This window comes from Cornus florida, unplaced genomic scaffold (genome assembly GCF_030987335.1).
Source record: "Cornus florida cultivar Cherokee Brave unplaced genomic scaffold, ASM3098733v1 CherokeeBrave_3.0.0_Hap2_Chr06, whole genome shotgun sequence".
NCBI classification, from domain to species: Eukaryota; Viridiplantae; Streptophyta; class Magnoliopsida; order Cornales; family Cornaceae; genus Cornus; species Cornus florida.
Genome location: NW_026775576.1, coordinates 103,849,908 through 103,862,175, shown reverse-complemented (window position 1 = coordinate 103,862,175; position 12,268 = coordinate 103,849,908). Strand labels below are relative to the sequence as shown.

At 37.0% G+C, this 12,268-nt stretch overlaps 1 protein-coding gene and 1 non-coding gene across 5 annotated transcripts; one reads left to right on the top strand and one right to left on the bottom strand.

The window, feature by feature from the left end:
• Positions 1 to 629: 629 nt before the first annotated feature.
• On the top strand, positions 630 to 5,727 carry LOC132313554 (nuclear intron maturase 3, mitochondrial). 4 transcript variants are annotated; one of them, XM_059812372.1, is made up of 3 exons: positions 630 to 3,825; positions 3,900 to 4,041; positions 5,416 to 5,727. In XM_059812372.1, exon 1 carries the CDS (start codon positions 679 to 681, stop codon positions 3,013 to 3,015), a length of 2,337 nt encoding a protein of 778 aa, XP_059668355.1. In that variant the 5' UTR covers positions 630 to 678; the 3' UTR covers positions 3,016 to 3,825; positions 3,900 to 4,041; positions 5,416 to 5,727. The 4 variants fall into 4 exon arrangements, with proteins under 4 accessions (XP_059668355.1, XP_059668354.1, XP_059668353.1 ...); XM_059812371.1 differs by adding an exon at positions 4,249 to 4,362 and having other exon boundaries at positions 630 to 4,041; XM_059812370.1 differs by lacking the exon at positions 3,900 to 4,041.
• Positions 5,728 to 5,970: 243 nt separating this feature from the next.
• On the bottom strand, positions 5,971 to 6,177 carry LOC132315538 (small nucleolar RNA U3). Its single transcript, XR_009483720.1, has one exon. It is a non-coding gene; the product is annotated as a small nucleolar RNA U3 (small nucleolar RNA).
• Positions 6,178 to 12,268: the final 6,091 nt, after the last annotated feature.

Here is a 12,268-nt window from a genome sequence, read left to right as displayed (position 1 = left end):
TTAGTATAAATTTAAAACAATTTTTTAATAGTTTGAGTTTCGGACATTCAATATTGACGAAGCTAGTCCACCAAGATCTTCTAGTACAAACATCTATGTACAACAAATAATTATTATGATTGGAACAAGCAATAGTGGGATGGCAACCGGCGAGTTTGGCTAAATTCCACTTCACTCTATTAAAAAATTTGTCATATCAATTCCGTTCTGCAATTTTGTAAATGATACACCATAATCGACTATTTCGACAAACAAAATACAAACCTTGCACCGCGTATTTCATTTATTTGTGGGATGGAGGCGGATTGAGACAAGTTATGCCACTATTATTATTTAGTTAATAAAAAAAAAAAAACAAAGCTCAACCTGCTCAAATTGATCTTAAAAATATTATTTAGTTAAAAAAAATAAAATAAAAACCAACTGGATCAAATTGGGCTTATAAATAAATTGGTCTACCTTTTAGATTATTAATGATAAATATTAATATATTAATAGACATTTTCAGTAAAATAATAAGAGTTAAAAATATTATATATATATATATATATATATATATAATTTTTTAAGGTACATATATAATAATGCGAGCGTGTCACGCCCAAATAAGATAAATTGGGTTCAGAAACGTTCAGCATCAAACAGTTCCCAGCATTTGTAATTTGGCCCTTCGTTTCGATGCTCTTAAACCTCAGACGACTGGCCACATTTCATCTTAGGGTTCCGATTCTCTATCCTCCTACCAGACTTCTCTCAACCCTCCCTCTTTCTCTCTCTTCTTCACCAGACGACACAACCTTAGACCCAAACCCCCTTATCAAACCACTCACCAACCCAGAACTCAAAGCTCTAATCTTCACCCAATACCGCCAAGGCAAGTTCTATAACCTCGTACAAAACGTCATCGCTTCACCCTCCGTTCTTCTCACTGCCTGCCAGAACCTTACTACCGCTCCTCACAGCAATGCCCCCAACTCGCTTGAGTCACTCACTCTCTCTTCTGTGTCGACCCATTTCTTCTCTATCCAAGAATTGGCAGATGAACTCCGCAAAAACCGGTTTGATGTGGAGTCGTGTTGCGTCTCGGTGCCGCCGCCTCCGAGGAAGAAAGGTGAGTCTTTTGTTCTTCCCAATTTGAAGCTCAAAGTTGTGATTGAAGCTATTAGAATGGTTTTAGAGGTTGTATATGATGATCGATTAGCCACGTTTGCTTATGGTGGTCGTGTTGGTATGGGCCGCCACACTGCCATTCGGTACCTAAAGAACTCCGTAGAGAACCCCAGTTGGTGGTTTACTGTTTCATTTGATCCTGAATTGTTTGATTTTAAGCATGTTGATAAGTTATGTTTAATTGTTGAGGATAAAATTAAAGATGAACTATTGATTAATATCATAAAGAGGTTGTTTAAATCCCAGGCCGTAAGAATTCAATTGGGTGGATGTTATTTGGGAAGGGGGTTTCCTCAAGAGAGTAGTTTGAGCTCAATTTTGATTAATATTTACTTAAATAGGTTTGATAAAGAAATTCAAGAATTACGTCTTCAAATGAATCGAGAAAATCCCAAATTCGATTCTAGTGAGATTGTTTCATCATCGGGCAATGCCTTTTATAAGCCCTTGAAGATGTATGCAGTCCGTTACTTCGATGAGATACTAGTGATCACATCTGGCTCGAAAATGTTGACCATGGATTTGAAGAAACGGGTTTTGAAAATTTTGGTAACAGATTTGGAGTTGAAGGTAGATAGAGTGAGAACAGCTATTCACAGTGCAGTTTCAGAGAAGATTGATTTTTTAGGGATGGAACTCCGGGCTGTTACACCTTCAGTTCTGCATCCGCCTATGTCGCAGAAAGCAATTAGGGCAAGAAAAAAATACCTCAGACAGAAAGAAGTTAGAGCTATAGAACTGCGAAATGCTAGGGAAACTAATAGGAAGAAGCTGGGGATGAAGGTAATGAGTAATGTTTTCAAAAAGTTGAAACGGGGTGATGGGTTCAAATTTGACCTCCAGATTGAGAAAGAGGTTAGAGAAATTTTTAGAACTTGGGCTGATGAAGCAGTCCAAGAGTTTCTTGGTTCTCTAGAAGAGTGTTGGAACTGGCATCGACACCTTTCTGCAGGTGATTTTCTCTCTTTGAGAAGGATTAGAGATCAACTGCCCCAAGAGCTCGTGGATGCTTATGATAACTTTCAAGAGCAAGTTGACAAGCATTTGAAGCCAGTGAAAGCTAGAAAGGAATTGGCGGAAGAAGAGAGGAGAATTGAAGAAGAAGAGGAACGACGATATGCTGAAAGAACGGTTGAGGATCTGACAAAGCTGTGCATGAAAGTTGATGCTCCCATAGAACTTGTTAGGAAGGCAGTTAAGATGGCTGGATTTACAAATCATATGGGTCGTCCTAGGCCGATCAACTCACTCATGGCTCTTGAAGATACTGATATTATCAAGTGGTATGCAGGTGTAGGGAGAAGATGGCTTGATTTCTTCTGCTGCTGCCACAACTTCAAATCAGTGAAAACTGTTGTAACATATCACTTGAGGTTCTCTTGTCTCTTGACCTTAGCTGAAAAGCATGAGTCTACTAAACGGGAAGCAATTAGGCATTACAGTAAGGATCTGAAAGTTTCTGCTATGAATGGAGCCGAAGAAGTATACTTCCCCACGGAAAAAGAGATCAAGATGATGGGAGACAGTAATCTTTCGGATCCGAAACCTGTGGATGGTGCCTTGACTACGGCTTTGATCAGATTGGCAACTAACGAGCCTGCTTACCGATGCGTTGCTCATTTCTGTAACAAAACAGATACTATTGTTTATAGGATCCGGTTACTACAAAGCCACTTGAATGTGGACCCTTTGGATGAAAAGAGGTGGGTTTTAGGGATGGGTGTAATTCATGAAAGTTTGAATAGGAAGTGTCTCCCTCTATGTGCCGATCATATAAGTGATTTGTACATGGGTACCCTTACTCTTCAAGACATTGATTGCACTTCATTTATGGATGTGGACTAAATGGTGCCTATTGTTCTCCTGAGACTGAGATTCAAAAGGTTGCTGATTATTTGAAGCTGAGGTAAATCAATTGTTGTATAACTTTTTTTTACTCAAATGAAACTGGGAAATTGACCTCCAGCGGATAGCTTTAGTTGTATCACTTACCACACCAAAGGAGGAGGTTTAAGGCCAAATTCCCTTGGGACATACAGAAAGAAAATGACACTGGGTAATTTATTTGTATAATCTTTTTGTTAGGTAAGTTTACTAACAGTGGCGGAGGCCTTCACAGGTAACAAACAATTTGAGCATGCCATACTAGTTGAATGGAGTTGAGCAAGTACCCTATTATATGAATAATGAATTCTCATTCAAAAGTTATTAAGAGTGATAACATTGAGAATCTAACCAGGAATTGATAAACCTAAAGCCAGTAGTTGCGTGCATGTGCTCTGAGTGGGTGTGGGGGTAGGGGTGGTCTTTTGTGGTGGTGTGATCAGTGAAGATATAATATGATGGATGTTCTGTTCTATTTTTCTGAACCCTTGGAGCTGTGGATGAATGTGGTGGAATGGAAGGTTGATATGTTTACAATTCTTGTGATGGAGAACAAACTGAAGGCCATTTCTGCAGTTCCAGTAGTAGCAGCAGAGGGACAGGTTGGCATGGCACAACAAGGCATCCGGAAATTGTTCTGTCAAGGCTGTACAGCTCATTTTTGGAAGATTGAGTTCTTTCCTAGCAGAGGTACTGCATTGTATTTTGCCCCTACATCCTCCTCGAAAACAGAATTTGTCTCTCATGCTTGCTCAGACATTCCCACCACAGGTAATCTACAAAAGCGTTAATGTTCTATACACTATTTGCAAATATACAGAATCTGCGGAACATTTGGTGTTCAGGTGCAATTGGATCACAGTGGCTCTGTTTGTAGCAGTCTCAAATACAAATTTGATTTGAGAGGGCTTTCAACCCTCCTTTTAAATCTTGATGCTCTGCTGTTATTAGCGTCGTTTTTTCCCTGTCAACAAAGCCTTACTTTAGGTGAGGGTACTTTTGATGACTGCCAATTTCTTCTTCATCATTCTGGATATGATGTGTACTAAATCACCTGATTGTTGTTGAAATGCTAATATTTTGTTTGCTTGTTTTGATTGTAATACTGAAAATGAAGTTAATTATACGGATATTTGAATTTTACCGATCTTTTATTAATATAGCCATATTGGATGTTACTTGATCTGCGTTTAGGGTTGGGATTTTCTTTTTCATTTCTTGAAGATTCTGAAAGTTGGAGTGCTTGTTACATCAGCTGATTCATCTGCAAAGTGCAGTATTTATTAATATATAAAGATATGGATTGTAGTAAGTTTACTTGATCCTTGGTAATGCGTTCTTTCTTTGTGTGTTGATTAATATTAAAAGAAGACTAAGTTTTCTCTTTGTGCTGGTTCTTGCTCTAACTCCCTTGGTAATTGTGCTAGAAATCTGAGATTTATTTTATTTATTTATTTATTATTATTATTTGTCACTAAACTCGCTTGTCAACCACTGAACCAGCAAACTGTAACCTGTTGCCACGCCTAATTTCAACTAGCAAACCGGCCCCTTGTTTGAGTTACAAAAGTTCCTTAAGATCCTAAACAGTGCTCAGAGACCATAACTTCAAAAACTCTCACAATTCATCCTCTCGGAATGTGACTAAAAAACACTCACAACTCATCCTCACTGCATGAAAAGGTTACTGGCTCACAAACTCTCTACTTTGCCATCAATAATCGTTATATTTTCTTTGGTATATTCATTGTTTCTTGTTTTCTCTCTTCCGTCTCTATTACATTCCTGTTGGGACCTTCAACTTTAGAACAAATCCATGCTTCATTCATTGTTTCAATTGGGTATAAACACTTTCCAGTTTCTTCAAAGTTAATATCCTACACTGACCTTCACATGACTGTCTATGTATATGAAGCCGTTAAAGAACCGATTCAGATTCGATCATCACTCGAATGTTGATTGGGTATTTTGTGTTTATTGTTGGATACGAGAACTGTATTGCGCATGATAGTTTTAGCTTTTGTATGCATCAAAATGGTCTTCATTTAGGAGCAGTGATCATTTGTTTAGCATTTCAAATGGACTATTGACTCAATGTATTTTTGCAAAACAATTATTGTGGTCTATGGGAAACGATGAATGCCTACAGAAGATTTGGTTTCTTTGGGCAAAGGATAATTCTTGGTAGTACTTGTTGAGGAGTTATGTTGGTGCTTTTAATTGTTCCAGATCATGTTTCAGTTGTGTTCTTTTACTTCATGGTCATGTAATAAAAAATGTTTCTGATTGATACATTTATGAAATTTAACTCCTTTTTCAGTTGATTTGAGGCACTAATCTTACTCATTTCTGTGATTGCAGTGAGTGGAAATCTTTTTCAAGGTAAAACAGATGCATTGTCTTGCTACACAAAGTGCACTTAGTGAAAATACTTTCGTAACTTCTTTTGTTCGATTCTTATGCGGAGTCTGGGTATTTGATGACATTGGCTCAATTGTTCAGAGAAGTCCCTTGTACAAACAATATGACCTGTAGTCCTATGATGCCAGGTTCATTTGGAATGGGTGCTTTAAAGAGGCCACCGAAGGTGAGAGATTTAAGGATATGTATTGTGGTGATAAAATTTTATCACCTTCTCGGAATGGAGTTGAATTTGTTCTTCTTTCTCAGTTACTGTTGTCTCATATTACTCCTTTGTTCTCACGTTGAAGCAAAATATATCAGTTGCTCAAAATTCCAAAAAAAAAAAAAAATGTTGAAACAAAATATGCAAATGTGGATGAAATCATGAAGCAAAGCAACTACAATACTGCTCTGATTCCGTAAGGGCAGAGGACAAAGCCCAGAGCTTGGAACTATCCTGCACAGCCCTGGAGCTCACATGGACCAGCGAGCCGCTAATCACGCGGTCATGGTCGTCCACCAGACCGTAAGGGCAGAGGACAGAGGACAAAGCCCAGAGCTTGGAACTATCCTCCACAGCCCTAGAGGTCACATGGACCAGAGAGCCGCTAATCACGCGGTCATGGTTCATCCACCAGACTTAGGTTCTTGCCTCCATAGATCTCAAGAATACAAGGGTACTACTAGCCCGTAGGACAGATCCTGTTCAAGTAAGGTCGTGCCAGCTAAAACTGATGCTACGTCATAAATACCATTTCTTCTTTGAGTACTTTACCGATGTGGGATAACAACAGCTATTAAGAGTTAGACAGTTGTCACACACTGCAGGGTTGCCCTGTATATTCCACTGGGTTTAAAACTTAATTTACCACGGTAAATATATACTCGCTTCTTACATCCGGTACCTAGTATATATACTTATTAAATCATTAGCTGACCCCTGAGCTATTAGTTAAAAGCCATGTTTAAGAATAGTTCATTCAATATGCCTAACAACATTAATAAGGTTTCAGGTTAAGCCAAATATGGTGGTTGGACTTATTGATGGGTTAAAAATAGGACTTGTCCCAATTGTTATTTGGCTAACTTAAAATTAAAAAAAGGACAAATCAAGCTGATGAGATTTTCATTACTGAGGGTTTAATGGACACAACCATAAAGCATATGCATACATGGAAATGGAGGAGAAATGCGGTAGTGGTAAAATAAAAGCAACATGAATGAGGAAGCTGAAGAGAATAAGTCCAAAAGGTCAAAAAGAGAGAGAGAGAGAGAGAGAGAGAGAGAGAAGCAATTGACATGACAATACAACCATACTCTTGTCGGCATTGACCCACTCTGCCCAACCCTACTGCCATTATATCACTTGGCATGTGGCCCTCCATTTGCACCACTGCTTCCAACTCTTGGCTTCTTCTCTTCTTTCTGGTTTTTAAGGTTTACTTCTTTCCCTTAATTTTGAAGATCAATTTAAGTCCCCATGTGACCTTTTTTCTATAATCAATCTATGTCCCCATGTGACCCTTTCTTTTTCTCATTCTTTCACTCACACCAGCCATTTAAAAGGTTGATCACCTAAATTTTGATCTCATCTTGGAAAATAAGGACTATTACCCAACAATTTCAAACACAAAGTAGACAAAATCTCACTCATTAGGAAATTAGAATTTCTCCTCGGGTGGAGGACTATATTCATGATACCTCGGGTAGTTTTATGGAGTTCGCGCAAATGCATCCAAATGAATAGAAAAGTCAACACCACTCCATCCACAAAATATACGTGTGGTATCCGCCTAACATATAGTTGTGATGACTTTTAATTTGTCTTGATACACGAAAAATATATAATTTAAAAATATATATATATAATCGTGTATCAAGTGAGTGCAAAATATCCTTGGAGCATTATACAATTTCTCCGCATGATGATCTCCAAATGCAAGGAAAATCTTTTCAGTTTTTGGCCGAAGTATGGGAAGGTTGACTTTTGAAGCCAGCCACAAAGTCTAGTTACAATTATTGATTTGAGGCCCACCAAACCACCCACGTGCAAGCTAGATTTGGGCTTCTGAAAATAAATAAAAGCATCTGGACACAATAATGGTAGGGCTTGGACTTCAATATGGGCCGACCCACTACCAATCCTTTAACCCAAAGTCTACTAGACTGTACCAACTGTAGTCACAGCAGAATTTTTTTAGTCAGACCTGAGAGAGAAATTTGATTATTTAGATTAAATGGGGGAAAAAAGAGGCAAAAGGAATGAGAGCAGAGTGGGAAGAAGAGACGTGTGGATCATTGTTTTTTCTTCAATGAAGGGTCAGAAGAGGTTAGACTGTGTCAGGTTGTTTGGTTTATAAAACTCCACATTGGAGTCAGTGCCCCTCCTGTATATACATACAACTGCAATCTTACACTACCAAACCTCAGTACAGTACAATGCCATGTAAGTATGTACTGTTCATCTTCATATATATATACACACATATATGTATAGTGTATACACATATACAGATATATATATATAGATGATACACGTTTCGAGTTGATTGATTGTTTAGGTCATGGGGACCGTTTTTATACTTGCATTGATAGTACAATTGCTGGTGTATGGGGCGATGAATTGCTGACAAGGAAAGGTCAGATCATTAGTCTACATCATATCCTTTTACATGCACTCATTGTATTGTCATGTCATGTGGAATCAAGTGACCATCACAGACATATTAGGGTAGCCTCTATTTGTCTTATTGTGCATACCACCACCATATAATTAGGACTATTTTTATTTAGTATTAGTAGGGTATTTACATGGTTTGCCAATCAAAAAATGCCACGTCCCTGTTTTGTTAAAGGTCACTATTTTATACTTTAAATTTTACCAAAAATATCTACACATCAAAATAAATGTGATGCTATAATGGATGTGAAATAAACCAAGTGGCTCTTAGTGATTTATTTTGACCTCCATAAAGATTCATCAACTACCTTGCAAAGTTTTGCACCTGCTTAATTAGTCATTGGTTATGCAAATTTTAATGGTGCTGCTCCATTGACTAAATTTATGGGGACAGTTCTTAGTTGATGGATTTAGTTGCAATTATAATAAGTAGTACATAAAAACTTATGCAACTTTGGTTAGAATTGACTTGATGTTCAAACTCAGATAAATATCTAATTAAGTGGACTTTTGCATGCTCTATGATAAGAAATTTGGTGAACCCATCTTTCCTGTTCATTAGTCTAATTAACCTTGTTCAAAAGTTGAATCCATATATGAGTGCAAGAAGAATAAATTTTAAGAGGACTCGATTAGTAATTTGTACTCTCTTCTATTATGATATCTCATGTATAATCCTTGTACTTAAATTAACTAATTAAGATATAAGTAGATGCAGACCCTTGGTGATCATCATATTAAACAGAAGAACAAGGTAAAAGAGGCTAACAGAAAGCTACTGTATTATGCTAAGAATCTTGTATAAAATCCAAGTGATGAGTTCATTGGTGCAAAAGCTAGGGGTTGGAAGATATGGCTTTTGAAAGTTGGAGACAGCTTTCAAAACAAGATTTTTATTTGGATTGATCACGTGTTGAGGCAGTGCACAAATTTCTCACACTATATAATGGCTTCTTTTACATATACTGATGGAAGTAGACGCTAATTATTAGTCATACTGGCACTAGGATCATTTTAGAGGCTCTCTTGGAATTGCCACAAACATGATCTAAAGGCATTTGATTTAGTGGGGTCTTTTTGGGCTAGCTAATTAATGGCACCTATGACAACCAACTCATGTTTTGGTCTCCCTAGCTAGGGTTAGCTAGTTTCTGGTTCAAATGAAAGAAGGGCTCCAAAATGAGTTGGTTGAGAGAGAGAGAGAGAGAGAGAGAGATGCTGCACATCTCATTTCCACTCAAATTAAGTTGTTGTGGCCATCTCATGATGGCGAGGTTGCCTAAATTGGTGGTGGTCAAAGGGGGGATGGAAAGTGGATATTGCTGGGGTCTAGCTTCTCTTTGCATTTTTATATACATATTATGTTCTCCAAAAAAACATGCATGGTCACTCATGTCCTATCTCATTTCTATCATAACCCAATACAACATTCTCTTGGATGCCCTTTGACCATTCTAATTTATAAGCTACTAATATGCATAAACGATCAAAACTACTACATGTTATGCATATCATATCACTACTACACATGATATGTCAATATATATATATATATATATATATATATATATGATTAATAAACTCATGTCTATGAACTCCAAATAAATAGAGTAATGACAAAGACTCTTATCTTAGAGCAATTCCAATACTCTTTCATTTGGGCTCTCAAACCCAAAATTTGAGAGGTGTGCAAAAAGTAGGCTCTCCAATGGACTCTCATTTGAACTCTCAAAAATTGAGAATCTCAAATCTGCTCTCAGATTTAGGAGCTGCCAATTATTTTTGGCAAGTCTTTAATTGCCCAAAACGACGCCGTTTTTTTTTTGGCATGTCTTTTAATTGCCTTCTATTTCTGTCCCGTTGCTTTCTATCTTTGTTTGCTGTCGTCTCTCTCTCCCTCTCAGCCGAGGCCGAGTTCATCCTCGCAAATCTCCGGCCACCCCTTTTCCTTCTAAGAAATAAAATGTAGATTACGGTGATTACCTCAAAATTAAAAACCCATACATACAAGTTAACAGTTGCAAAGAGAGAGGGGGGCAAGCTTGAGAGTTGAGAGACAGCGGCTGAAGCTTGCGAACGGCGAACCCGAACTGGAACAGCAGGCAATTGAAACTAAAAGATATGGGTTTTGATTTTTTGAACAATCTGAAATGATATGCCGATATGGGTTTTGAACTTTTGATTCTTGCAAACAGATAGATAAACTGAAATATATGGGTTTTGCACTTCTGATTCTTGTAGATTTTGTAGTTTGCAGTTACAGAGAGAGAGAGAGGGCAAGTTCAGAGTTGAGAACGAGAATAAAGATGGAGGTGATTAGGGAGGCTGAAATGATTTGCCCTAAAAAGATTATGTGGGACGGAATGCAATGAATGGTTAAGATGGGAAGGTAATTTCGAAATCAACGGTAAGATTGGGGAAACTAGAAGTGGGTCGGGCTTGGTTCAATGAAGGCTGAGAATTGCTAAAATATAGCATTTTGACATTGTAATTTCTCTCAAAATATAGATTTGGCAACCCCAAATGGCATTTTACATATTAAAGGTTGTGTGTTCTAATCTCTTTGGAGCTATCCTATAAATTTATTCTGGTAAAAATTCTCACCTCACATATTGATAACTTCCCGGTGCACACATAGGATAGAGGGACTGTACAGTGCTTGGAATAGTATCCGGATGTGAATTATGAGTTACTCTAAGAAGTCTAACACCAACATTATTTTAAGACCTAAAAGTGCTAGACACACAATATATATATACACACATATATACATGCAGTTCATGCTAATCAAAGGCTCAATAATTATGTGCTAAATATTACCTCTAGAACTTTGCTACCCTTAGAGGTTTCTTTCTTATAGTATTAAGACGAATTTGTTTTTAAAATCTATATATATATAAAGGAAGGCAAGAACTAATGAGTACTGAAACATGAATCCTAAAGCACTAATCCTTGCCAAATTTGGAAAATATTTAAAACCATTGTCTATGTTTTAAAGCCACTTTTTCAAGGCTCATACCTTGAAACAATAGTCTCTCCTATTCACCAAATTATATATTTGGGGTCACACTCAATCCTTTGGTCCTCTGTATCAACTTGAAGAATATTATCCCCTAAAAGAGCAAAGAAATAACATGTTGACAGCTGCAATTGATGAATTTTAAATGATATTACTGCATCCATTTGATGTGCTTTACCAACCTTTATTAGAATTACTATTAGATCAAGAGAATAAAATATTTGTACCTTATTTTCCACTTTCCCCTCTTTAGGAAACCAGGATGGAGCAAGTTGAAGAGGCTCACTAAAAAATTAGTCATTGGAATCATTTTGATTGCTACCAAACATATCTGCCTCAATGGCTCATGTCCCCACTTGCTTGCTGCAACTTTGGTGATATTGCACGACTTAAGAAAGAAACATTCAATATTACAATTTCAATTAATTATTAATCACCTTAAGATTATTGGTTACATGATCATAAAACATACCAACCATTCGTCCACTTGGCTCACATGAGGTGTCCGACCATGCACTCCATGATTCATGTCGCTGATTAACAACATCTCTTGTCCCCTTTTCTCACTATTTTTTATTATATTATGCAAATAATATCTATATATATATATATATATATACACATATTAAAATGTGATAGATAGCCTACAAAGTGTAACGTTTAATTTAACAAGTAAATTGTCTTTGTCAATAAAATAAATAAAAGGTGATCACAATAAAGGGCTAATCTCTACTTGCATTAATTACTTTTATTATTTTACTTACTTACTAATGAGCTCATGATGCAATGTAATTTACTCAAATCCTTTATAATATAAATAGTTTGTGTGAGGCATTTAAAGAGACATATGCATATATGCTAACACGTTTCTAGAAAAGTTAAGACATATAGTAAGAGTCTAAAGACTAATGATTTTTGGCAAGACCAAGAGCACACATGGCACTAGTAGATGTAGTATATGCATTTTCCAAAATTTGTCAAACCCTTGGTTTTATTTATTTGTCACCTTTTTGGTCTATCATTTCACCAAGTCAAACACTGGCCGACCTTCCAATTTGAAATACAACTTGCCTCCTCCAAAACCCTAAAGGTTGAGAGGAGGAGGAGGAGGA

Coding starts and splice junctions, on each gene's coding strand:
- LOC132313554 (XM_059812370.1), top strand. CDS start 679: ATGCTCTTAAACCTCAGACGACTGGCCACATTTCATCTTAGGGTTCCG.